The 26,494-nt window shown below is 36.8% G+C and overlaps 3 protein-coding genes across 8 annotated transcripts; 1 reads left to right on the forward strand and 2 right to left on the reverse strand.

Moving 5' to 3' along the window:
- Window positions 1-786: 786 nt before the first annotated feature.
- LOC103324330 (glutathione-disulfide reductase) lies at window positions 787-10,991 on the forward strand. 2 transcript variants are annotated; one of them, XM_008226378.3, is made up of 17 exons: window positions 787-1,063; window positions 1,478-1,643; window positions 1,747-1,811; window positions 1,940-2,009; window positions 2,371-2,442; window positions 2,921-3,124; window positions 3,500-3,573; window positions 3,666-3,749; window positions 4,636-4,723; window positions 4,848-4,929; window positions 5,966-6,039; window positions 6,682-6,789; window positions 6,922-6,986; window positions 8,326-8,439; window positions 8,787-8,886; window positions 10,003-10,056; window positions 10,537-10,991. In XM_008226378.3, the coding sequence occupies exons 2-17, from the start codon at window positions 1,503-1,505 to the stop codon at window positions 10,630-10,632; spliced, it is 1,491 nt and encodes a 496-aa protein (XP_008224600.1). In that variant the 5' UTR covers window positions 787-1,063; window positions 1,478-1,502; the 3' UTR covers window positions 10,633-10,991. The 2 variants fall into 2 exon arrangements, with proteins under 2 accessions (XP_008224600.1, XP_008224601.1); XM_008226379.2 differs by having other exon boundaries at window positions 815-1,063; window positions 1,484-1,643.
- Window positions 10,992-12,130: 1,139 nt separating this feature from the next.
- On the reverse strand, window positions 12,131-15,017 carry PTAC5 (plastid transcriptionally active 5). Of its 2 annotated transcripts, none has more exons than XM_089044705.1 (7): window positions 14,313-15,017; window positions 13,890-13,985; window positions 13,637-13,756; window positions 12,812-13,055; window positions 12,512-12,549; window positions 12,324-12,422; window positions 12,131-12,234 (listed from the first exon to the last, which is right to left on the reverse strand). In XM_089044705.1, the coding sequence occupies exons 1-6, from the start codon at window positions 14,901-14,903 to the stop codon at window positions 12,324-12,326; spliced, it is 1,188 nt and encodes a 395-aa protein (XP_088900831.1). In that variant the 5' UTR covers window positions 14,904-15,017; the 3' UTR covers window positions 12,131-12,234. The 2 variants fall into 2 exon arrangements, with proteins under 2 accessions (XP_088900831.1, XP_008224602.2); XM_008226380.3 differs by having other exon boundaries at window positions 12,324-12,419; window positions 14,313-15,013.
- Window positions 15,018-16,199: 1,182 nt separating this feature from the next.
- Window positions 16,200-20,652, reverse strand: PMP (putative type 1 membrane protein). Of its 4 annotated transcripts, none has more exons than XR_016123634.1 (12): window positions 20,367-20,652; window positions 20,189-20,272; window positions 19,822-19,917; window positions 19,646-19,721; window positions 19,442-19,537; window positions 19,263-19,336; window positions 19,010-19,117; window positions 18,763-18,900; window positions 17,623-17,725; window positions 17,134-17,342; window positions 16,619-16,739; window positions 16,200-16,514 (listed from the first exon to the last, which is right to left on the reverse strand). XR_016123634.1 is itself a non-coding variant. In XM_089044706.1 (11 exons), the coding sequence occupies exons 1-11, from the start codon at window positions 20,436-20,438 to the stop codon at window positions 16,671-16,673; spliced, it is 1,125 nt and encodes a 374-aa protein (XP_088900832.1). In that variant the 5' UTR covers window positions 20,439-20,652; the 3' UTR covers window positions 16,200-16,670. The 4 variants fall into 4 exon arrangements, 2 of the variants coding, with proteins under 2 accessions (XP_088900832.1, XP_088900833.1); XR_016123635.1 differs by having other exon boundaries at window positions 20,373-20,545; XM_089044706.1 differs by having other exon boundaries at window positions 16,200-16,739.
- Window positions 20,653-26,494: the final 5,842 nt, after the last annotated feature.

Genomic DNA, 26,494 nt, shown 5'->3' on the forward strand with positions numbered 1-26,494 from the left:
CCCATTAAGGATTTGGATGGGTGATATTGAAATGTGACAACGTTACAATTCATCACTGCCCCACCCATTATATACCCTAAAAAGAGTTAATTCCAAGAAGGAAAACAATAGCAAACCTTCTTCTTGTCACTCTTGTAGGGGTCCCTATTTTGCTTTTCCTTTTGAATTATTCACCTCCTCTTAGCAAATTGTCCATGAACATCACAAAGTTCACAACCGTAGTGCGGGGTTGTCTTTGTCTCCCAGGGAGACTTGTCGAAGTTAAAAGTGGTGAGAATTTGGTATGAGAATACCCCTGTTCGTTTCTACTTATAACACATGTAAATGCAATTCATTCATGAAACTTGTTAGTGATAAGATGCATAAGAAAGCAACTATTTCCTGGTTCATTAGTGATGAATGTAGACCGATTCTGTGTTTTGTACATTCTATTTTTCAACACTCTTTTCATCCAAGTTGTTGTATTTTTGTGAATCGAGTTATTTTACACACAAAAGCAGCAATGTTAAAGAGAATATTGTTATTTTTGCAACTTCTTGACTTGATCTTGTGCCTTTTTATTGGAAATGGAACCATCGCAAATTAAAATATACAAATCCAAGCTTAGTGCACTACGCTTGAGGAGATGCAAAATCAAAATCCAATTGGTCTTTCTTTTGTGTATGGTCCACGACACACCACATGGACCTTGAGAATTTTATTTATTTGGAAGAAAAATAAAAGTATTCTCAAAAGAGATACGTGTCAAACTACAATTAATTAGTAATAATCAGACAGACACACAAATAAGTCATCGATCCAAAATTCGACAACTAAACAATGCCACGCATTTGACTGGACGAAACCTCTGCTTAAGAAGGAACAGCAGCCTATGACAAATTTCTCTTCCCTCTCTCTCTCTCTCTCTCACTCTCCCTACGTCGGTCTGTTTTGCTTCTGCAGCTACCTCCCATTTATTTTCACATTACGCGGACTCGCATTTTATTTTTCCCATTGTTTTTGTTCTATATCCTAAAACCCTACAAGCCACAACAACAGTCGCTTCGCCATCTTCAACTTCAAGGTACGATCCACGTTTCCTTTTAATTTAATTACCCACAAGATCGTTCCTTCTGCAAAACATTAATGGTTTTGTACGAATCATACAATCCAAACCAAATTATATACAGTATTTCAAATTTTCAAATTCTCATTTTTGGTTACGAAAAAAAGTTCATGCATTTGACGCCCTCTTTGATGGGATTTTCTTAATTTTACTTTTTCATTTCTAGTACTCTTAATTGGTAATTGATGTCTGTTTTGATTTGAACAAATTCAAATAAGTTTTTCGGATTAAGAAAAAAAAGATTGCATTTTTATTTCGCTTCACCCACTTTCTCGGTCGGCAGCCAAATAGAATTGTAGCCTTTCTGCTTTGTGCACTTTTCCAAAAAGATACTTGATGATGATGATGATGATGATATTGTGGTTTCTGAAGATTCAGTTGGATTTACTCTATAATCATGTCGAGGAAGATGCTTATTGATGGTGAGGTGAGCCAGCCTAATGAAGGAGAGGTCCACTATGACTTCGACTTGTTCGTTATTGGGGCTGGAAGCGGCGGTGTCCGTGCCTCCAGATTTTCCGCTAATTTTGGAGCTAAGGTACGAATATATACATTACCGGAAAATACTTCTATTAACGTTGTTCATGCATTCCCTTTTATGACAGAAGCATATTATGGGTTCATTTCATTTGATTTCATAGGTTGGGATATGTGAGCTTCCATTTCATCCTATCAGCTCAGAAGTAGTTGGAGGAGTTGGTGGAACGTAAGTTCATTGAAACTCTTAAATTCAATGCTGTGGTTAGTGGTCTGTCACGTTGTTGTGACAAATTAGGACTTCTGAAAATTGATGTTGCTTATATGGTTTTATGTTTTGCACATTTGGTTTTCCAGATGTGTCATTCGTGGTTGTGTTCCCAAAAAGATCTTGGTGTATGGAGCATCTTTTGGTGGTGAAATCGAGGTGAGAATATGACATTTATTGTTTATAGTTGATGTTAATTGGTCTGATGAATGTACTTGCCCTTGCCCCAATTAATGCATCTAGCAGGAGCTCACAAACTTATTTTCATGTGAATTAGCCAAAACTAACAAAAAGGAAGTCATCACACCATTTTGTTGACACTCAAACTAATTGATCTACTGGATAATCTAGCACAATGCGAGGTTTCTAGCAGTTGTACTGTGGAAGTTTTTCATATGCATTTCCAGTGGATAGCTTGTTCACTACGTTTTTACAGATGTTTATTTTGTATAATTGATCAAGTATTTTGTCTCTTATTAAAAGAAATGGTCTGATGAATTTATTGGTTTTGCTATTGCAGGATGCCAGGAATTATGGGTGGGAAGTGAATGAGAAAGTTGATTTCAACTGGAAGAAACTTTTGCATAAGAAGGTTGGTTAGCAGAGTTTGAGTGTTAAATTTCACTCTCCTTAATATCATGTGTGTTGCCTTGCAAAATTATTACGAAGTTACCAATTGGGGACTTCTTGGTTCGTCTAATTGTTATCAAAATCACAAAAGAGCCTTAGACAACTTTGTTGGTTTTGAAAATTTCAATTGCGGTTGAATTTGTTATAATTTTTTTAATTAAAGAAACAAAGATGATTTTTTTTATAGAAAATTCACTAAGGACAACAAGAAGACCACCAAAAATATTATTGTGGTGTTTTATTTTCCTATTATATTTAAGAACTACTACAATGAAACTCCATTTGGAAGGTAGATATCTTTAATTGGTTTGATTTCTTTATATAATGAATTGTTGTTTTGAAATCCGTAAATAAATTTTCCTCATTTCATTTTAATTGCCTTTATTACTTATTAATTATTTAATAACTCAAAACTGATATTTACCTATCTTCTTTCACAGACGGAGGAAATAATTCGATTAAATGGAATATACAAGCGTTTATTGTCGAATGCTGGGGTTAAATTGTTTGAAGGAGAGGGGAAGATAGTTGGTCCCAACGAAGTTGAGGTGACACAGCTAGATGGCACTAAATTGAGCTATTCAGCCAAGCACATATTGATTGCAACTGGCAGTCGGGCTCAACGACCTGCTATTCCTGGGCAGGTAAAATTCTGCATTGGAATTTAAACTTGTATGCTAAATATGAAGTTGTGTTATTCGACATTTTATTTTTGGCCTGAGTGTGCTTTATGATATTATGCAGTTTTATTTGACAAAAGGTAGATTTATTGATCATCAAAGTTATAATTCTTCTTGAATTTTCTGTTAAAACAAAGAGGTCCCTTGTCATTAAAAATACAGCCAAAGCCCTTTATAATAGAGCTGATTTTTATAGCATTCAACTGTCCTTCATTTGCAACTACTGCCTAAGTTTGATACATAACATGGTCGCTGCATTCAAATATGATTCTGTTTGTGCTATTATTGTTGTTTACACATATTCTGTTTCTTTCTAATTCATTTTAATTTCTTTTCTAGGAATTGGGTATATCATCTGATGAAGCATTGAGTTTGGAGGAGTTACCTAAACGTGCTGTGGTGCTTGGCGGAGGGTTTGTCTTAATCTCTTTGTTTATGTTGTTTGTTTGATTTTATCTGCTTTGCATGCTCGTAAGTTAGTCCCATTATCCTCTCTTGTTATTAGGTACATTGCTGTTGAGTTTGCTTCAATATGGCGTGGGATGGGTGCTTCAGTGGATCTGTTCTTCAGAAAGGAACTTCCATTGAGGTTGTTATTTTTGATATTATTGCGTTTTCCTTTTTGAACTGTTAGCCTTGATGATGTTTATAGTGGAGTTGCTGCCATGTGGGCTTTTGTCTGTCTATTATGTAATATTTGTTGCAAGTTTGAGGCACTAAGGTATTTGTTGGGAATTGAGTTTAATTTTAACTTTTTTGTGCTTTTTGGAAATTTTTTTAATTGCACAGTAAGGCGTTTTTTTTTTTTTAATTTTATATATTATTGGGAATGACTAAGAAGTTAGGAAAATTGATGCTCAAAACAGTACACACCATGCCAATAAGTGTAAATCTATTTTGGACCATCAATCATGGTAATTCCTAGTGGATGGACCACTGTTATGAAGAAAGAGTTATTGCATGCTGATGGGGAAAGATAGAAAGAAACTGAAAAGGAGAGAAAAGGAGGGGGCAAGTTGATTATGTTGAAATGTTGAGTGATGTAAAATGTTAAGCTTGCATGGTGTACAGAAATATAATGCTTGTTCCTTTCCTTTTTCCCTCCCGGTCTTTCTAAGCTACAAGCCCCTTACAACAATCCAATGAAAAAGAAGGATTGAAAAAATGATTTTTGCTTTTTAACAATTTTTGGAAAGGAAGCTGAACTGCCTTTTGGTTCTCCCAGAAAACAACTTTCATTTTTTGAACCCATTTTTAAAGACTTTAAAAAAATAAAAATAAAAGATTTGAAAGAGAGTATATTTAGATTGATTCTCCACTTACCTTACTTCTAATAGTTAGAAGTTTGTTGCCATTTCATGTTTGAGGAGTGAATATTGCACTCTGAAATGTGTTTCCTATGCCATGTTACAAATTATTGTGAAGTGCACAGTAGCATTTGTGACTCACTTAGATTTGTCCATATCCTACTACAGAGGTTTTGATGATGAAATGAGGGCAGCGGTTGCACGGAATCTGGAAGGAAGGGGAATTGATCTACACCCACAGACAAATTTGACAGAGGTATTGTGACTCATAGGAAGTGTAGACATACCTTGTTGCTGCTCTTACCTTTATAGTGTATATGTTTTGACTTTTGTTTGATCTTTATTTGTCCTAGTACTAATGATTATTCCTGCAAATTCAGTTGATAAAAACAGAGGATGGCATAAAAGTTATCACGGATCATGGTGAAGAGCTGATAGCAGATGTTGTACTGTTTGCCACTGGTAACTACAGACCTATTTAGTTGTGTTTCTGATAATGGGGTTGGAAGTTAATGCTACTTGTTATAAATTGTAACTAAGTAAAGAAAAAATTAATTAAAAACCACGAGCTCGTGCCTAGGCCAAAAAGAAATTATTTTCAGTCTTTTTCAATATTTGAATTGTGAAATCGGAACTGGGACCTTCTGCTGAACCCTGCAATCCTTGGGAGGCAGGAAACTGTAGCAAATAGCTAGGTAGGTACCTTAGGAACTGAACTCCAGGAGAGCAAACTACAGGCCTCACCACTCGGCTAAACCCTCGGTGATAGTCAGACTGTCCCATTTGAACACTTTAATTATGTATTTACTCTTCTGTTGGTTGGATATATTCCGCTATGTTTTTAGCAATTCACATTGCATCATACAAGCCTTGGATAAGACTCCCTTGTTGCCATTAGTTTGAACAGCATCTAGGGTTCCCTCCTTTGTTGGGTAAAGCAATGTCATTGGTCATGGCTTGATATTGAGCTGTCCTGTTTAGCTGTTTTTTTTTTCTTTTATCTAAATAATTGTACAAGTCACCCAGTGTTACAATAGTGAAAACCTTTTCCTTTTCATGTTAGCTGTTAGACATTCTTGAGTTCATGTGCTACTTTTCTTCAAAGTTCTCATAACCTACGTGACAGCAATAGTGCTACCTTTTTCCTTTAAAGTTTAGCTGTCAATCCTTGTTCTTGCATCTTATCCATGCTTCTTAATGTGTCTCTGGTTTTTGGGATTCATTATGGGCTTCCACCATATTGCATAGTAAATGATTATAATAGTTTCGGTAGTTGCATTACTTTGTGGAATTATCATCTCCAATCATCCGTGTATCCAGACATTTTGGGATTCATGTAATTCATGCATTTAATAGTCTGTTCACTAGTAGTATAAACTTGTGTTTGTTTTTCGTAACTTAGAGCACTAGGGGTGAACTTAGGAATGATATTTGTATTATGGTTTAGCTCAGTCTCTCACAGGGAAATGATTGCCTTGGTCTAATTTACAAATGACAGGTCGAGCTCCCAATACAAAGAGGTTGAATTTGGAAGCCATAGGCGTGGAACTTGATAAAACAGGAGCTGTGAAGGTTACTAGCTTTGACTTTTGCATCTTGTTATTTTCATTTGACGTTTTGTCATGTGTTTCAACTTTGAATTGAATTTGTATGTGTTTGATTTTAGTATTAGTTCTGCAGTGGTTTTTTTCTAGACATTCGAAGTTATTGCAAACTTGATTCACTAATCTGGTGTCAGTATCTTGTATATCTCGTTTTCCATATTCGCAAATCTGAGTCTTCAATGTTTTATTTTGAATTAATTTTCCCTTTTTCTCCATGAGAAGGCAAATAATCGTGCTTACGCATTTTGGGTCCCCTAATTTTTGTAAAACCCTAATACCTCCTCTTTTGTTCTGCTGTCAATCAATGTGACAATCAAAGTTCAATGGTAATGTGAGGATTAGGACCAGTTCAGGGTGGTCTCCAATTAGTGGATGGAGCCAGTGGGATTTATGGTTTCGTCGTTTCAAACAATATAGAGTTATACAGTTGATAATCTTAATGCAACTTCCCTTGTTTCTCCTTTTCTCTTTTCTTTAGTAATTTATTTTTTGTTTTCTTTGTCTGATGCTTTGTCCTAATCCGATAATCAGTGATGCCATTCCCAGAGAGAGAGATTTTTACTGTGGCAAGCAATTATACCATATTGGTCTCAGCTCTTTTCTCTTTCAGGTAGATGAGTATTCACGTACCAACATACCTAGCATATGGGCTGTTGGTGATGTTACAAACCGAGCAAACCTTACCCCTGTGGCTTTAATGGAGGGAACTTGCTTCGCAGTATGTATTTTCTTTCTACCTTTTCCTTAAACTTTTTATTGATTGCTTAATTTTCCTTTTCTCTGGATTCTTAGCTTTATCAATAAATAGATGATTTGATGTTGTTACTAATTTATCTTATGTTCCCAACAGAAAACTGTTTTCGGTGACCAACCTAGCAAACCGGATCACCGCGATATACCCTGTGCAGTGTTTTGGTAATAGTTTCTCCCTTAAAAAAAGGGCCTTCAATTGTTTGTATGTTTTTCCCCCCTTTAAAGGTAACTTTTTTGTGTGGTGGAGCTGGTCACAATAAATACACTTTATGATCTCATGAGATCTCTAGAATACATTAACTCATAAGAGATTCTTGCCAGAAAACTCCTCTGCATATAGAGAGTGTATGAGGACTGGCATTTTAAGTTAGATATTTGTTCTTTCGTAAAGATTTAATACCACCCATGGATCAACATAACTGAAGGATTTGAAGATGCATTATGGTTTGAATTTTGTTTTTAATATGGCATGATCAACTCAAATGAAAATCTAATTACAGATACTTATGGATCTGAATGTGAATGCTTTAAACTTCAGAGCTCCCTTGCAGAATCTTTTAGGTGAAAAAGATTGGAATGAAGAACATTAGTTTTTCTGGGGACCAATTAACTTCATTTAAGAAGGGGAAATCTTCTTGTAAATATAGGAACATCATAGTAGTTGAATTATATTTTGAATTACTATTTTGTGATTTTATAAAAGTGTTTCATCCTTTTGAAGTGTCGGGTTTATTACTTATAGAATTAGTTAAGTGTTGAACTTTTTCTTGAGAAGTGCAAACACCAGACCGGGTGCTTGGTCTGATACCCTGAATCCCACATCGGGAATGCACTGGGAAGATCTTTGCCACATAAACAAGGCCTAGGAAACCCAGTCACCTTCAACTTGCACTTTTGGACAAGGCCTTGGGTTGTTACAAATGGTATCACACCCCAACCTGGCCGGTTGCCTATGTGGGATTTGTGGGCCTTTGTTATGACAACGTCTCCCTGCCGATGAGGGAAAGAGCGCCAACCCCCTTGTGCTACGGGATAACGTGGATCTGAGGGCAGCTAAATGGTTGAATTGCTCATCGAAAGGCCTGCCTGTTTGATAAAGGTGATTCCCGTCTTGGCGAGGATGCCAAGTCCTAAAGTAGGGCAGGTTGTGATACCCCGAATCCCATATAAAAAATGCACTGGGAAGATCTATGTTACATAAGCAAGGCCTAGGAGTCCAAAAGTCACCTTCAGCTAGCACTTTTGGATTAGGCCTTGGGTCATTAACTTGCTGTGGTTTTTTACTTGAAATCTGCCACGTCAACAACAATTAAGAAGTGGTTTGTAGCCTTTGCCTTTGGTCATGTTAGGCATCTTAAGTCTACCCAATTTATTTGGCTTCTCAGTAGCTGTGTGGTTACTTAAATTTGTGTCAGGGCAATCTTATGATACTCAAACATTTCTGATTTCTTGCATTTGGATAAATTTTTTTCCCTAATGAACTTCTGTTTGATGTTTGCAGCATTCCACCTCTTTCTGTTGTGGGCCTTAGTGAAGAACAGGCAATAGAACAAGCCAAAGGTGATATATTGGTCTTCACATCGACCTTCACTCCAATGAAGAACACTGTATCTGGGTACGTACGGCATTATGAGGTCTTACTCTTTGCATTACTGCATATGTCCGTACAGACGCGGACTGAAAATTACAATTGTTGCTTTGTTGGTTTGTGCTGTGATGCCCCATGATTAAGTTTGAATTTGGATTCTTTCATGCTTTCCATAAATAAGGTCATCAACATGAGAGCTCAATTATCAATTGAACTAGGCAAAAATTTTGACTTCAATTTATGAGCAAAATCATGAACGTACAATTATAAGCTTGAAGTTCTATTTATTCTCTTTGAGCAAATTTATAGTCCGTTCCCTTGGTGTTTTAAGCACTGACTTCAATGTATTTGTTTTTTTAATCTTTTTCATCTAGACGACAAGAAAAGACAATTATGAAGCTTCTTGTTGATGCTGAGACAGATAAAGTTATTGGGGCATCCATGTGTGGGCCAGATTCACCTGAGATTGTGCAGGTATATGTTGTGTTATTTGTACAACTCCGTAAATCTCAAATGCTATGTTGTGTTTGCAATTGCTGTAATTTGATACATAAAAGAACTTTTCGACTCAACAAAACTGCGCTTGCATAACTGAAGTCAACTAATTCCTTATTTTCTGTACAAATTTGCCCTCGAGTACAACAGGACTTCTCTCTAGTTTTAATTTGTCTGTATCCCTAGATATGAATAGTTATTGCAGTGTCTGCATGTTGAGAGTCCTTCAAGAATCAATTATTTTCAGCTCTATTTTTTTAGTAATTCCTGAGAGGAACCTTGCAATATTGTTGCCCATGATCCTATGCTTTTACTACCTAAGTGATGGTATATTATGAGTATTAAAGAAGAAAAATAGAAAGCTTAATCTTGCGTGTGATACTTGAGTAAAATCTTTTGGATAATTGTCATCTTTAGCTTGTGATCTGACAAAGTATTAGGCACAGGAAGGGATTTAGGACCAAACAATATTCTTATTGAGGTTTTTGAAGTGTTTAGAAGATGAGGGCATGTATGCTTGATGATAGGAGATAAAGTATTGTACTACATGAATAAAGGGGATATTCAAAGTTGTACAAACTATCATGGAACTAAGTTGATGACTCACATTATGGAAACTTTGGAAGAGTGTTCAAGATCGATTTTGAAAGGTGTAATATCATGTGTAGTGGATCTTCTTAGATAATGTCACAGAAAAAGAGGGTTTGGGGTTAGGGTGGAGGAAGTTGCTTAATGGATACATAAAATCGGCCAATTTTTCAGTTCTGATCAATGGAAGGCCTAGGCGGAAGTTCAGGGCCTCTAGGGCATTGGGTCAAGGTGTGACCCACTGCCACTTTTTCTTTCTCACTAGTTGTCGATATTTTGAGCAGATCAGGTTGAAAAAGCTAAAGAAAATGCGCTCATAGAAGCCTTTAGAATCATGAGTTATCATTTTCTAATAGACAAAGGTTAATTTTCACCATGTTGCAGAGATTTTGTGTAATTTGAGCTTATACTGCTTCTAAATGCTGTTTATAGTACTCTTCATCTTCTTTTCATTTTACCATCTTATTGTTGTTCAGAGAATTACATTATTTTGGGTGTCTTACACAGGGCATTGCTATTGCACTGAAGTGTGGGGCAACCAAGGCACAGTTTGACAGTACGGTAAGTTGGGTATTAGTGCTGGGCGAAGATTCATTTCTGAGTTTTACTTTCGAATCACCTACTTTGTGTATTTTGTTAGGACCATTGATCATACTTGGACTTTTCGTTATGGCTATTAAGTAGTTCAAGTGTTTGCCACTTTAATGTCTTGTTTTTAGCTTAAGGAAAACAGTCTGTTGAATTAATGCACAAAAAAGAATGCTTATTCACTAACTATTTGCACAGAAGCAGAGGATAAACACATTTTCTCTTTAAGGACAGAAAGAAACATGGGTTGAGAGGGAGAGGATGAGTTGGGTGCAATAGGGGGGAAGGGGAGAGGTGGTAACCATCCTTTAACTTTTGTTATGGATGTTGGAAGGGAAAGTAAATGGTGATTTTATTCTGAGTATATTCCCCTGTAAATTGTTTTGTTTTCTAAATGCCTTTTTACCTTGTGGCTTCACTTATACTGAAAATTATTTTTTGTTCCTTGTGCAGGTGGGAATACACCCTTCTGCAGCAGAGGAATTTGTGACAATGCGTTCAGTGACGAGGCGTATTGCTGCAGGTAGCAAACCAAAGACAAATCTATAAGGATGCAAGCAATAGGACGAAAAGATTTGTATACAAGGTCTGGAGGAGTTAGTCCTGTCCTCCCAAAGCTTACGTAGTTGTTTCACATTCACCAGAGGAGGAAACATAGATATATTTTGGGAAATTTAAATTGGTTGAATTCTGTCACATTAAGGCCTAGCTTGTAGGGCAGTATAAGTTCTAAATGATTGATGGAGATACAATATTGATCTCTACATAACCATATCAGTTGATCCATGATAGTGTTGCCGTGCTTTATATACACTGCAGATATCTGTCAATTTAGACACTGTTTAATTGATTGCACGAGTAATTTACTTCCTCCCTTTTTAATAAAATACAATTAAGTTTTCTGCTTATGTTCAAAGTGAAGTTGCTTTAGCTGTGGGGCTTAAGGTTAAGTATCTAGTACTCAATGTTTGAAAAATTGCTAGGTGGTAGGCAGGCGGCAGGGGAGCCCGCCGCCTGGGTGTCTATTTTTATAAAATTATTTTGTATTATAAATTATAAATTTATACCAAAATTAATAAGAAAATGTATATGTGCCAGTCATGATATATGTTTTGATGATATAAAGCAGGGGGTTGAAACACAATTAGGTTATGTTTTAGTATATGGGCCCAAGCCCATAAGAGAACCTTGTTAAAATACCAGCCCATAAGCGAAACACGGCGCTTCACTAACCCTGTCTTCACCTTTTTGGGGACAAACTCCTCACTTATCTCCTATGTTTCACAAGTACGGGTACGGGTATGCCGACACAATATGATTTGTAAATACGGCAAAACTCCAAAAATTATTAGGATAAGAGTACGACACCGATATGGTGATTAAAATAATATATATTTAAAAAATAATATAAATAGCAAAAATTAATATTGCATTCATCATGTTATAATCATCCATCACAAGTACAAAACATAAAACAAAACACAAAACACAAGTCTCCATAAACAAAACACAAAATATAAGTCTCCATAGGATTGTTCAAATCATAAAAAAAGGTAACACAAAAACAAACTAAAACATTGAGAAGCCACTTCCCAAATCTAGCTCCGTAGGATTTTATAAATTTGAAAACGACCAAATATATTTTCAAAATTACCCTTTCAAGTATCAAAACATATCATTGAAGTATCGGAAACGTATTGGAAGGTCAAACTTTCAGAAAAAGTCAACGACACTCCTATATCCGTATCAAATACGTATAAGAGGCTTATCGTATCCATATTGGCATATCGGAATATCGGATACCAGCATAACCAGTTAGGAGTATCGGTGCAACATAGCTTATCTCTCATCTCTCCACGTCCATCACCTCCCATCTCTCATCTCTCCGCCTCCATCACCTCCCTTGAATTATTGATCAAGTATTAAACTTGCCGATTGGCAACTTTCCTTTTTATTTTTCTCTTTAATTTCCAAGTACAACGTCAACTTGTTTTTTTTTTAGTACTACAGGGAGGGGGATTTCTCACACACACACACAACTATGATGTCGTGGTTCAAACAAAAGACCTTTGGTTTGCAAGTCATCACCCTTTTCCACTGAGCTAGGCCCCGTTGACTTGTATAATAAATAGTAGATATACATATGATTTTCTGCATTTGTTTATAAATGCAAACTACCGTTAAACACATGTACTAAAGCATAAAACTGCACATGTCTTTATGGGAAGATATTTTCATACCTAAGCTACTGTTGCCCCTTCACATACGTCGCAAATTGTAAACCCATGACCTTCACAATATGGACACTTTGCTCCCTCTTCCACCCAATCCAAGAACTGCTGTCATTTAACAAAATAATTAAAACTTCATCCTGGATGGATAATGCTCGAAAATGAGAATATTAATATCTCTGTTTGAAACCTCTAACCTGTTCTTCAATGTTTGGCTCGCCTGTTCCATCACATTCTGCAACAAAGAAATACAGATAAGCTACCAAGGGGACTGAGGATAGTTGAAACAAAATATGCTAAAGTACAAAAATAAAACTAATGCATATCATCATCAAAGCCATTGGTGTTCAACATTATATTTAAAAATCAGATCAAACAAAATAAATATACAAATACATAGTATGGGTGGATTTAGAGTACTTCTGCAAAAGTTTAGCTTAGCAAGGCAATGGTTTATAAACTTGAATATAGTGACTAAGACGGGAGACAGGAGGTACCTGTGCACAATAAGCGACCCTCCCCTCGACAAGTAAGACACCTTGTTGTGGTATTCATTGTCTTGCTTTCACCTCCTTTTTTTTGGTTCCTGCTAAGTCTAGAAGAATCTTCCCAGCGGTTCTCTCCTAGAAGAAAAACACGATGCTCAGATACCTCTACTTCTGTAACACCTTCTTTCACAAGTGTTTGCTGGACCTCTGAAATTTCTGTTACAGAAGTAACTGCAGCTCCATTTGTATCTTCCTAAACAACAGAACCCACGTAACCATTAGAAGAATTACGATGTTTCAGCTCCTATGTAGTGGTTCGCTATAGCTTATACGAAAATGATCAAGTTGCTAGCTCAAGGCCAACCAAGAGAAGAAAATTAGTTTACCAATATAATTAGCTTCATTTATTAGTATCCAAAATAAGTTATGGTGTGTTACCAGTTACCACAGCACATTATGTCACCGTCATATCGTATTTATTTGCATGTTAAGTGATTGTCTCATGAATTGGAACCAAGAAACCTCATGTCTGAGTTACTGAAAATAAAGTCAGAGCTTCAGGTCCGTTTCTCAATTAAGTAACAGAGCTTCTTGGTTGGTACTTAGTAGTGTTTGCTACAATTCGTTACAATCTGGTTGAAGAAAATGAAGGCTTAGTTCACTTCAAATTGAACCATCAAATGAGTTTTTGGCTCCTTTTGAGGAATGCAAGTGATGACTTACCAAACCATTATGTTTAGTTCCAAGTGAGGAATGACATATTGGTACTGAAACTTAAAACATCAACATCTTCCACTTAATAAAGGCTAATGGTATGTCGTCAGAAGGCTATACCGTTTGTGTAGCAGTCAGAGTACTCCCTTTGTTATCCAGACCCTCAATTTGTGCCTCCGTATATAATTGTTCAAGAAGTTCTGCAGTCGCTATGCCATCTTGAGGGGCGTCTAAGGAAGCCTGTCAAACAAGATATTACAAGTTGACTAACATATATATTTCGCGTTGTGAAATTTTTGTTCAACTTGATGATTATGAAATTTTACTCTTCATGCATTATACATAGTAACATCTAATGATAATTGAAACTTACTTGCCAAGTCTTGACAGCACGTTCGGTCCCGATTGAGAAGCTGGAAAACTCCATGTCTTCCTCACCCGAGTAAAATCCTAGTTTTTGCAATGCTTCCTGTCAAATAACAGGAACATTATATTAGAACAAGTCGAAATCACAAATATTACATCCAAAAACGAAGCGAACACTAGAAAAGGAAAGAACCACACAAACCCAGTTACAGAAAAAGAAAATAAACAAAAGTTAACAACTTTTTATACTAAAAAGAAAGTTAATACCCCCTAGTAAGTTGTAATTAACCGTATGCTGCTCAGTTTTCAGTTTGCCAAATTTAAAAGTACAATTTTATAGTTCAAAGACAACACTAAATCATAAACAAAACACAAGAAATGAATGATAGACTCCCAAAAATCAAAACTCGCCTTTCAACAGCAAGCAGACCTGCATAGCTCGGACCTCTTCACCTTCCGACCCCTTCCTCAAAGCATTTCTGCTCTTCTTCTTCTCCTTCACTTCCGGAACGGCAGACACCTCCTGAATCTCCTCCTGAATATGGTCCAATTCTATGGCTCTGGAACTCGACCCTGTCTCAGCTATCCGATTTTTCTCCGTCAAAATCTGCAACAAGCCGGCGATGTTGGCGATGGTCTCGGACTCCGACACCGAAGCCCCTCCTCCTTCCTGGCGATGCTCTAGGGCCTGAATTTTGAGCTTGAGCTCGGTGATTTCTCGCAGGAGCGAGTCGCGTTCACGGGCCCAGCGCTGTTCTTCTCGGAGCCAGCGCTGCTCCTCGCGGAGCCATCGCTGCTCTTCGCGGAGCCAGCGGGACTCCTCGCGGTCGTTTTGGGAAGAGGAAGAATTTGAAGAGAAGCAGATGATGTGGGGAGATTTGAAGGATTTGAAAGTGCGGGAAAGTGGAGAGAGAGAGTAACATTGGTGGGGTTTTTTGGGGGCAAATGGAAGTGAAAGAAGAGGAGGAGGAGGAGGAGGAGGATGAGGGTGAAGAAAGAGAGTGAGAGAGCAAGAAGACATCTAAGAAAAAGAAAACTTAGCTGTAACTTGCAAGAGAGAAATTAAAGAAAGAAAGAAGATGAAGAAGATATGCGTTGAGTGGATATGAAGAGGTGAAGTTTTCTACTTTGAAACCACACGCTTGGGTTTGGGGTTTGGGGTTTGGGGTTAGTACAACCCTCACTCAACCGTCACCGTTTGCACAACCGCCATTACAACGGTCACTTTCCCTCCCCCGCTCTCTCAATCTCAAGGAGAGCATTTCCACTAGTCAAAATTTGGCCTTAAATTACATACAAATTATTTATAACTGCTCACTTTTATAATACTACTCCAACAAATAACGTGTATAAATGAGTAAAAGAAAAAAAATAATTTATCCAAGATCTATACATCGAGAAATTATAGAATAAAATTGTATCACATGACGTTTGTTCTTTCTTAAAATTTTGACTTTTGATCTCATTTATTGGCATGGTTGATTATTTATGGTATATAATGACCTTAAGTTTCGATTTTAGGTTTTTTAAATATTTTTTGTAGACAATTATATTGGTTGGGGGATGAGATTTTCTCACACAGCCAATGTGCTATAGGATTTCGAATAACCAGATTTCAAATCTAGAATAAAAGCTATTGATCAGTCCAAGGCTAGAATCATGATGTCCAAGTGATTCTACACCCTAGAGTAATTAACAATGTTAATAAATGAGATCTAAGCTGAAGAAATTGAGTAAAAATGGATATTTCTCAACACGTCCGCTTCTCTCCTATCCAAAAAATATAGGAGCAAGTTTCTCTTGCTATTGGCCATGAGTGAACATGGACTCTTGACATCGGTGATTGCCCTGCCGTCATACTTGTGACTGCGTACGTGATTGCCTGCCGTCATACTGTGACTGCGAACGTGATTATTAGGTGTTTTTTTTTAACGCAATAATATTACAATTACGAAATTATATATTTTTTTTAGTCGACCTATTCAGTATCTCAGTTGTAATTTTAAAAAAAAAAGCAAGATTTTGAATAGCCCATATTTAAATAACTGATGAAAATTTCTAAAAACTAAACGAAAAGTCCAAGAGAGAGAGGTAGAGGTACTGATAAGGTTTGGGAGGCGAGTTCCAAAACACTGGAAGGCTTCACCAAGATTGAAGGCAAGGCATCTAACCATCTTGGTGGAATATAAGCAAAATAAGGAAAAAGAAGAACAAAGCATGATGATTCCAGGTTGATAAGCAAAATAAGCCCGTATTTTACAACTATGAAAAATCGGAAGAGCACGTATTTTACAATTTCATGAAAAGAAATTGAATATGAAAGAAAATTGAATGGTTTTTTTTTATTCAAATCTCAGGAGATACAATACATATAATGTAAAACTCTAGATTTAAATACACCAAATACATATATCATAGAGAATCTCCTCAAGTCACCCTAATGCTGAGAATAAACCTCATTCAACAAACAAGAAATTTCTCGTTTATACCCCTGGTGCCCAAACCATGATTTACATTTTTTATAATAAAAAATGAATAATAACCTTTATGACTAATAACTAACGTTTCCATAAAGCCAATTCTCAATTCATGCCATCAGTGTGATAGAGAGCATCTGATTAGCTAGAGAAACCTGTTCAGTATCATCAGATAACAGTATCCCAACAACAATGTTAATCATGGATGCATACAACAAGGCATCTACATAAGACATGTCATAACAGGTTTAGTGGCAACCTGGGCCTCTTCCAGGCACTCGGAACATTGAATAAGTAGCTCCATTTCATGCTTAGTCCAGCTTGACATTAGAGTACAGTAGGGTATCCCTGGTGACTGGCATATTCAGAAGGAAGCATACCTACATCGAAACAAGGGCAACAAAACATGTGAAATATCCTTTTAACCACTGTCTAACTGTATCACAGGACAACCTCCATAGCCAAAACATAAAATAACCTCATTTGTACAATCACTCAAAAACATGTATCTGACAATCTACAGGTGATTCATAACCTACTGGACATCCTAACAAAAATGATTCAAGAAAGCCTTTTTAATTTATTTAAATTCCTTAGTCTGTCAAGCCAGAGCAGATGTTTCAACTATAATTAGTTTGATTATTTCATCCTTAAACTTGCAATTTTCTTGACCAAAGTCCAAACAGCATATAAAATTTGGTTCATGGCCACTGGGGTTTTTTTCTTCTCCTTTTCATGTTTCACTGTGGGTCTTTAATGACAAGTGAACCTTACCCCCAATAGAGTGGAAATGATGAGAATAAGTCCAGTGATCCAAGCAAGTGTACGTCTAACCAAAAGCACTTGCACAATCTTTGTATCTTTCGGGACTTCTTTTTCAGCCAACCAACGAGGAGATGGCTGACAACTAAACATCACATTCAACATCCTCCCTGACTCCACAGGCGCAACTCCATTGAAAAGGATAGCTCCAACAATTTGACCTGCCAAATTAATGTCAACTTTAAAGACAGTGATATATTCAACCAAACTATTAAACAACGAAAAATAAAAATGATTTAACAATATCAAAGATAAGGCAGATATATACATAAAATTGGCTACAATCTTTCAAGGAACAGGAGTTGCTTTAAAAGAACAAGAATTAGTTATGTGCAGATTGTCATGTAACATCAGGTATTTTCTTCCCCTAGGCATAGGAATATTGTAAAGCTACAGCCTTCGATCAGATAATAATTACCAAAAAGTTAAAACCAAGATCACCTTTGTATGCATCATCGAGTGAGTCAAATATCTTGGACAGTGTAGCAAGTAGCAGCTCCACTCCATGAGCAGCACCTTCAGTTCCATACTGCTCTTGCAAAACCTAGCATAGTGTTATAAAACAAATATTATTAAGCTATGGAATTCACTACAGTTGCGTAATAAGAATAAACAACGACGCATGCAGAAAAGAAAGTGCAAACACATTATTTGACTCTGTGGGTGTGCGTGTTTATATCTGCACATGTACTGAATATATGTAACATACGCATTGGGTTTTGATGTACTCTTTTCTTTTTAAGGATTAACAAAAGGATTTTATTAAATATGATATAAATATCAATACTCAATACAACAAAAAACTAAAAAAGGAAAGACCTCTAACCAACATATTAAATATGTGAGGCTGAGCAAGGAAAACTCGATGGCAGAGTCGGCAGAGTCGACTCAGGCATGTCAGCTCCTGATGTGGGCTGGGTTTCGGAGTATCTTAAATTAGATCAAAAAACATCTAAGCTAACTGAAATCAACTTAACAATGCAGCCTTCCAATCGACAAAAATAAGAGATAATAGTATATCCCGAAATCCAGAGATGTGAAAGCATGATGCCCAAAAGTGAGCTCCACACCATACCTACCCTCCACTTCCCCCTCATCCGGAATAATTAAAAAGAATACACGTTTTTTTAACTATTCGGGTAAGAGTACGTTCTCACTTTTTTTAAAATAAGTGAGAAACTGTGGCTTGTCATCATACCAAACTTAGTGGTTTCTTGGAATGCCTTCTCTCTGATCAGATAAATACATGGAGTCTTTGTCAGAGGGTATATCTGAAAGTAGTCTATTATTTTTTATGATCCATTTGAAAGTATCACCCCGAACTGGGCCTGGAGGGACTTAGATCTTCCTCCCCCTCCCAGCGTAAACATAAACATATCCACACACAAAGAATACTCTAGTTAGTTATTACTTTGACACAATCCATGCAGAATTCCTACACCTCTGTCTTCCTTATCTTAACTGTAACATTACTAACTAAAATATACATTATATAAAGCTTCATTTCTATCGACAAGAACATTTTCTAACATCCATTCTAAAATTTGAAGTTACCAAGAATAGAAAGGAAGGAAACAACACCTTGATTCGATCAAAACGGCCGGTTAATAACTCAGCTGGGCTGTGGATACTGTGAGACAAATCTTGATGCATCTCCATTGCACTTCTAAAGTTGCGGATGAGAGACAAAAGGCTAGTTGTGAATATCCTGTCTGCCTCCTGCAAAGATATGCAATGCAAACCTTGCGATTTAAGTGGCCAAATTTACAACATATATGCATGATATATAATCAAACAAAAGACCATGTAACACTCAATATAAGAGAACCTTTGACATATGAAGCTTCAAGTTGTCACCATTGGCCAAAGGGATGCTCAACTCTCCATTTAGTGGTTCCAATGTATCAACAACATATGAACCACCCATCCAAGATGCCTAAGGAAAAAAAAAATTCAAATTAAGATTAAAACGAGAACTCAAATTCCTTTTCATGTATACAGGGAAAATAACCAAGAATATGGAAAAGATAAACAACATGGAAAACAAAATATGATATAGAATAACTTGAAGCCTGACTCACAAAATCGCCAATCTCTTTGACAGTATAATCTGCCAATTGTTCATCCAAAGAAAACACAGAGACTTCACCTTGATCTGCAACAACACACACAATGAATAAAACTCATGTATTTCTAGATGATGAATAGTAATGTTCATGCACTAGTTTAGCCACTTATACATTTATAAAAAGTAATATACCTGGAAGCTCAATGTCAGCTCTGTTTGTGCCAAAATCAATCTTGGCACTATAGGCGCTGCTGAACATGGCGTTATCTTTGACTACAAGACTAGGATCTGCATGTATAATACATTCATGTTGATAGTCAGTGCACAACATAAAACAATAATGACAAAATAAAAGATCCACAGGTTAGCTTGCATTTTGGAACCAAGTGTATATACCATCAATTCCTCCGACTTCCAGCACAAAAACAGCACGAGGTCTATTGAATGGATTAGGCAAGAGAACCTCATTCAACTACCAAAAAGAAACAAGGATATATCATGAATTAGACATTTGAGTATCGAGAAGCGAAGTAACTGGATAAAATAACTTCACATCACTTATTATCAAACACCTTAGCTGAACCAGCAGCTGAGAGCGTGGCAGGTGGTGCAAATCCAAGCAAGACCGACACTGCTGCACTGACTTCTGGGAGCAAGATTGAGTCAGGCTGTGAATGTAAAAGCATGTAATATTAGCAAACAAATGACGAACAACATCTAAGTATCCCTTTATGTACAAAAGAATACTGTTAAACTACATGTGGGTATGCTTAAAATTCGGTACTAAGAAGAACCCAAGAGTCCTTTTTAGAGGTAAAATCATAAATAGATCGACATATTTCTGACCATTTTAGTTCAATTCTACTGAATTTCATAGGCAGAATTAAATTGACGAATATAGATAGGTAATTGAGATGCAGAAGCAATTGCTGGAATTACCTTGATGACATCGTTTGAGGACGAGCTGCGAAGAAATCGATGGGTGGAGCTATCGATGAAGAAGACGGAAGCAGTACCTTCGACCTGGATCAAAATCGAACAACACAATAATCAGATCGACGACTTGTCATCGCTACAAAAATATATAGATAGATCGAGAGAGCGAGAGAGAGCAAACCCTAGCTTGCGAGAAGAGAAACGAAAAAATGGTAAGTAGGTAGAAGCAGATACTGCGCGCAAGCAAATCCATGGGAGGACAGAGAGAGAGAGGGTCTGATCTGTGGCTGTTGGAGTTGGGAAGAGGACGGAGGGGCGAACTGAAATTTCCTTGGATTATTTTATTTTTACCCAAAAACCGAAAATTTTCAGTAGAGAAGCCACGAGCGACGTCGTTTGGCCTAAAATAAAAATCTAATTTTTATGGATATGAGAAAAGTGAGAGGATTTGAATGTATCTTTTCAAATTGAAAGAGAAATAACAATAAACAAGATTATATATGAATTGATGAAGATATCTTTTTTGAGAACACAGGAGAGGATTTTCTATTTAAACCAATTTTCTTTGTTCACACAAACAAATGAAACCCCAAATCAAATTTAATACTTTCTAGTCTTCTTGCAATGAAGAGTTCTAATAAAATAACTTACAGTAAATGATTTAAGTATTGTCATTTTACTTATCTTTTTGAGTTTCTTATACACACACAATTAAGAGCAAGGGCAATTACTATTTGTTTTAATTTATTATATATTTTTTTATATTTAAACCATTAATTTTGGCATGAGAAGTGAAAAATAGGACTAGGTATTTATATATAAAAAAATTTTGAAAATATTTTTAGTTGTTGACATCAAGAAACCCAGGCAGAGCAAGATTTGCCTTTGGGCTTGCCTAGGCTTATGCCCCATCAACTGCCTGGTCTTGTCTTTGTGCTGGAGCCAAAAGTGGGCCTAGGCCCCTGTTGCTGGGCAAACCAGCAGCGCTGGAGATGCTCTAAGATGTCATAGAGTTTTGAATTTGAAACCAATGATCTGCAAGTCAATGTCATTTTCCACTAAGCTAGACCCCATTAGCACTAAGATATCTTTCTTCATACATAAAGGAGGAAAAAAAAAAAAAAGTTTCACTGAGAAAGACATTCCTCCTGACGAATCTTGTTCTTTCTCGACTAATTTTCGACGAGATAGACTTGTCCCGACGAATTATGTTCTTTCTCGACAAACATTCACTAGGTGGACCTATCCTAGCAAATCTTATTCTTTCTTGACAGACTTCAACAAGATAGACCTTTCCTCGTGAATTTTGTTCTTCTCTACAAATTTTTGGCGGACAAACCTTTCCAACAAATTGTCGCATACCTTTTTCAAAGTATTATATTTAAACCTCGCACTTCTTTTTGTTCACCCTACGTTCTAAGTTCACACAACTTCTAATTCAAATTTCCACAATTTTCTAAGAAAACCTTACTATCTTCCCAAACTACCCCTAAATATACACCCAACAAAAAAAGAATGGCATGGTGAAGACAAAGATATGTAATAATTGGTTGGAGGGTGTGCATATTGGAACCATTGGAGCCATTACGCGTTGCTCGGCTCCATGCCATGTTGCTATATGCACAATAGAGAGGTAGCATGTCCTTCATGTTCCTTAAACAAGTTGTCTAAAAACACAAAAGACATGCTACCTCTCAATTGTGCACTGTATGGCATTGAAACAAGGTAAATTACTTAAACTCTATTTAGTGTTACTTGAATAAGTTTTAAATTTCAAACTTCAACCTCTATCGATTTTAAACTCATTCAGTTATTTACTTGAATGAGTTTAAGTAAATAACTGTCTCGGGGGAGTGCATTTTTGTATGGAAACCATTGGAGCCATTCAATGTCATGTCGTTGTTGGAACCATTGGAGCCATTACGCATGCAACTTGCCATGCATTCACAATCGAGAGGTAGCATGTCCTTCACGTTCCTTACTTCATGTTCCTTGACAACAAATTGTCTAAGGAACTAAAAAGACATGTTACCTCTCGATTGTGCCCTGTATGGCATTGAAGCAAGGTAAATTACTTAAACTCTATTTAGTGTTACTTGAATAAGTTTTAAATTTCAAACTTCAGCCTCCATTAATTTTGTTCTAGGATTCAAAAGAAGTTTCTTGGAATTCAAGCATCGACTCAACTAGGCAACTAATTGGACTGGTTTCACATGCCATGGTATGTATTCATATCGTATATATACTTATTTGCTTAGTTTTTCCTGTTCTAGTTTTGATTCGATTTATTTTACACAGGTAGAACTTGGGGACGGCAAGAATTTTATCTGGGAAATAAGAGACATGGAGAATTTTGAGATAGCATACGCACTTAAAGGCTAACTTGTACCCTTTGTGCTTTGGAAATTGCCCTAAGCAAATAAATAGGGAAACAAGTCATCGAACTGCTTTTGGAAATAGCAAGAAGAATTCAAGGTGGTGTTAATTCAAGGCTTAATACATCATATAAAGGTAAAACATATAAGAACGAATTTTTTGAAATTTTTGGTACATCATACATCATTAATTTATGATCATTGTTGTGGTGATATGATGCAGTCTGAACTTGAAAAAGGAAATAGATGACTGAGCGAGGCATGGTGAAGACAGAGATGTGTAATAACTAGCTGGAATGGGTGCATGTTTGTATGGAAACCATTAAAGTCATTCCATGCCATGATGTCGTTGGAACCACTGGAGCCACTACGCATTGCTTGGCTCCATGCCATGCCTCCGTATGCATTTGAGGCATCTCATCTAATTAATTGAGAGATGGCTTTTCTCCTAGTTAACCTCTAATAGCTAGGGTTGCACACCACCCTGCATTGTGCTCAGAAGTCAAAATTAAGATATTGTTTGAATGCATTTTCTCCAGTCTTCCCTTAAGTGTCTGAACTTCCCTTTTAAGCGTATTCCCCATATCGTAACATATAAGAGATTTGAATTGCAGCCACTCAATTGCAGAGATCTCTTGCTCCGTTAAAAAAAACAGTGCCCGACTTAGTATATCTAGTTGCACCACTAAGTTTTACTTTATTAGTATATCAATATGATTAGATTAAGGGCCTTTACAAGTGGCATCTTGTTTAGTTTTATTACTTGTCCAATTAGGAGTTTGCTTCAGAGCACTACTCTTTCTCCCAAAAGAAAAAAGATATGAGAGTATATGAATAGCTATATAATCCATGGGATTCATAAAGCTAGTGATTACAAATTTTAAAAATGAAACAACTATAACAAATTCATTAGATTTCTTTATGATAGAAAGGTGGTATCACTAAGCTAACCAACAACAACATAGTCTGCCAAGTCATTGGCCATATGAATATTATTCCAACACTTCAAACACTTGAGAGAGAGATAGTCAGTCTAATGACCCATTTTGTATAATTTACACTTGCTCTAATAATAAGGCTAAGCTTACCAAGTATTTGGTGTGAACTAGACATGTTGAGGTTTCGAAAGTAATGACTTTAAAGCACAATAGATGCAGTATTTTAGTGCCCTATCACAGGGATCATAAGTACTATTTCACTGCTACCTTGAAATAATTGATTGCATATCTCTCTTAGAATCAATCTTCAATCACCAAAGCTGACAACCTTTACCAATAGAGGAGCAGGAGCAGGTTCAGGAGAACCACCATTAGGATTATCATTAAACTCCAACTTAAACACTTGGATGCGTTCATGGACATTTTGCGTGCGGAAATGCCCAAGCAGCTTCCTCCTCGGCGAGTCATTGATCATAAGAAAGAATTGGTTTTGGGTCAAGACCCCCTGCTCAGGCCCCTTATCGAATGGCACCATCTGAGTTAGCGCAGAACTCATAAAACAGTTGAATAAGTTTCTGGATGTTGGACCGATTCAACCTTCAAAAGCCTCATACGGTGCTCCAGTGTTGTTCCAAAAGAAAGCAGAGGGAACGTTGAGGATGTGTATGTACTATCGTGCCTTGAACAAGGCGACAGTGAAGAACAAGTATCATGTTCCAAACATGGCTGACTTGTTTGATAGGTTGTCGAAAGCTACATACTTCACAACGTTGGACTTGCACTCAGGTTATTGGCAAGTGCGCATTGTGGAGGGAGATAAACCAAAAACTGCTTGTGCAACCAAATATGGCTCATATGAATTTCTTGTAATGTTGTTTGGGTTAACCAATTCCCCTGCTACTTTCTACAATTTAATGAATGATATCCTTTATGAGTATTTGGACTGGTTTGTTATGGTTTACTTGAATGATATTGTGGTGTACAGTGACTCGTTGAAGAGCTACTTGAAACCTATTAGAGTTGTTTTCTCACGGCTTAGGAAATATCAACTCTATGTCAAAAAAGAGAAATGTGAATTATGCTGCCAATATATAATGTTATTGGGTCATTTGGTGAGGAAAGACAAGATACACATAGATGGGAAGAAGGTTCAAGCCATCCTTGACTGGCCTGAACCTACTCAAGTGCCAAACTTGAGATGTTTCCTTGGGTTAGCTAACTAGTACCACAAGTTTATTGAGGGCTACTCTAAGAAGGTGAATGCCTTGACAGATTGGTTAATGACAAACCATGGTGTTGGACAGGAAAATGTGTTGAAGCATTCAAAGGGTTAAACCAAGTCATGGCTATGGAGCTGGTACTCAAGCTACCGAACTTAGACATATATTTCAAAGTTCACACTGATGCCTCGGATAGAGCTATTGGTGGGGTGTTGGTCTAGGAAGTACACCTCGTTGCCTAAGCTTAAGGATTGTGAGCAACAGTACTCCACCCACGAGAAGGAGATGGCTGCAATTGTGCATTGCTTGGAAATTTAGAGGCACTATCTAGTGGGCACTCAATTCACGATAGTGACAGATAATGAAGCAAACACATACTTCAAGACCCAAAAGAAGCTGACCCCAGAGAAAGCACGTTGGCAAGAGTTCTTGTCGAAATTTGATTTTGATTGGGTGCACATACCTGGTAAGCTAAATCAATTGGCGGACGTGTTGAGTCATAAAGAAGTTCAGGAATTTGTGGCTACACTTACCCTAGTGCACTTAGATTTCTTAGATTGGATTCGAGACCAATCTAATGATTCAGCCTACATCAAACTCCAACAACAAGTAAGGGAGGGACTTGTGAGAAGATATTGGTTGGAGGAAGATCTACTCTATGCCAAAGGAGGAAGATCCGCAATGGGTTGGACATCCTGGAGTTGACAGAATGATTGCATTGGTTTGAAGATCCTACTACTGGCCAAAGATATAGGACGACATTGAAGCCTATCTGAAACTTGCTTGGTTTGCCAACAAGACAAGTTTGAAAGAAAGAAAGAGGCAAGATTACTACAACGACTGCCTATACCTGATAGACCTTGGCAATCGGTGTCCGTGAATTTCATCACCAACTTACCAAAGATAGAACGTATGCAGTCTATCCTTGTTATGATTGACAGATTCTCAAGTTATGCGGTTTTCATAGCCACACCACATGCTTACCCTGCGGATCTGACATAATGTTTGTTTTTTAAACATGTGGTGAAGTACTTTGGATTACTGGAGGATTTTAATGATCAAGATGCTAGGTTTATAGGCAGGTTCTGAACAAGTTTGTTTAACATGATGGGATCTCAGTTGAAGTTCTCCACATCGAATCATCCTCAAACCAATGGACAAACTCAATTTGATAAGAATTAAAAAATAAAAAAATTTGTAATTAGACAAACTCCAAGCTTAACTCTGGAACTGTTAGTCTTTCTTCTTCTTTTGAGTCTAATATAATTCTGCATCACATATTATATGATATTAGCTCTTTCATATTCATCAAGCCCTCTCTAAGCAAGCTTTATTTCCCTCGGAAACTTCAGTAAACACCTAAGTCCCACCTTACAATCTATTTTCTTTCCTTCTCCAATAATTAATATTAATCAAAACAACCACCATCACATGGTTTCTAATGAGAAAGAGGAAATTTTTTGATCGAAGAGGCATGAAGAATTTGGGAAAGAAGAAAAAAGAAGAGGAGAAGATGTTAAGTTTGACGTTTCAATTAGGAATTCTTTTTCTTTTTTAATTATAGTGAAATTGTGTGTTTTTTTAAGATGACACAAATTTTACCAACATGGTCATGCACTTACGGCATGCATTATCAGCCAATTGTGAAAACCGGTATAGCCGGCCGGCTATACACTTTTTAAAAATAAAAAAATCCGGCTATACTATTTATTAGTAAAAAAAGACCAACGTGTCAAAAATAGTAGAGCCGCGCGGCTTTTTAAAAAAATTTAACCC

Source organism: Prunus mume, linkage group LG2 (assembly GCF_029339155.1).
Source record: "Prunus mume cultivar Tortuosa linkage group LG2, ASM2933915v1, whole genome shotgun sequence".
Classification (NCBI taxonomy): Eukaryota; Viridiplantae; Streptophyta; class Magnoliopsida; order Rosales; family Rosaceae; genus Prunus; species Prunus mume.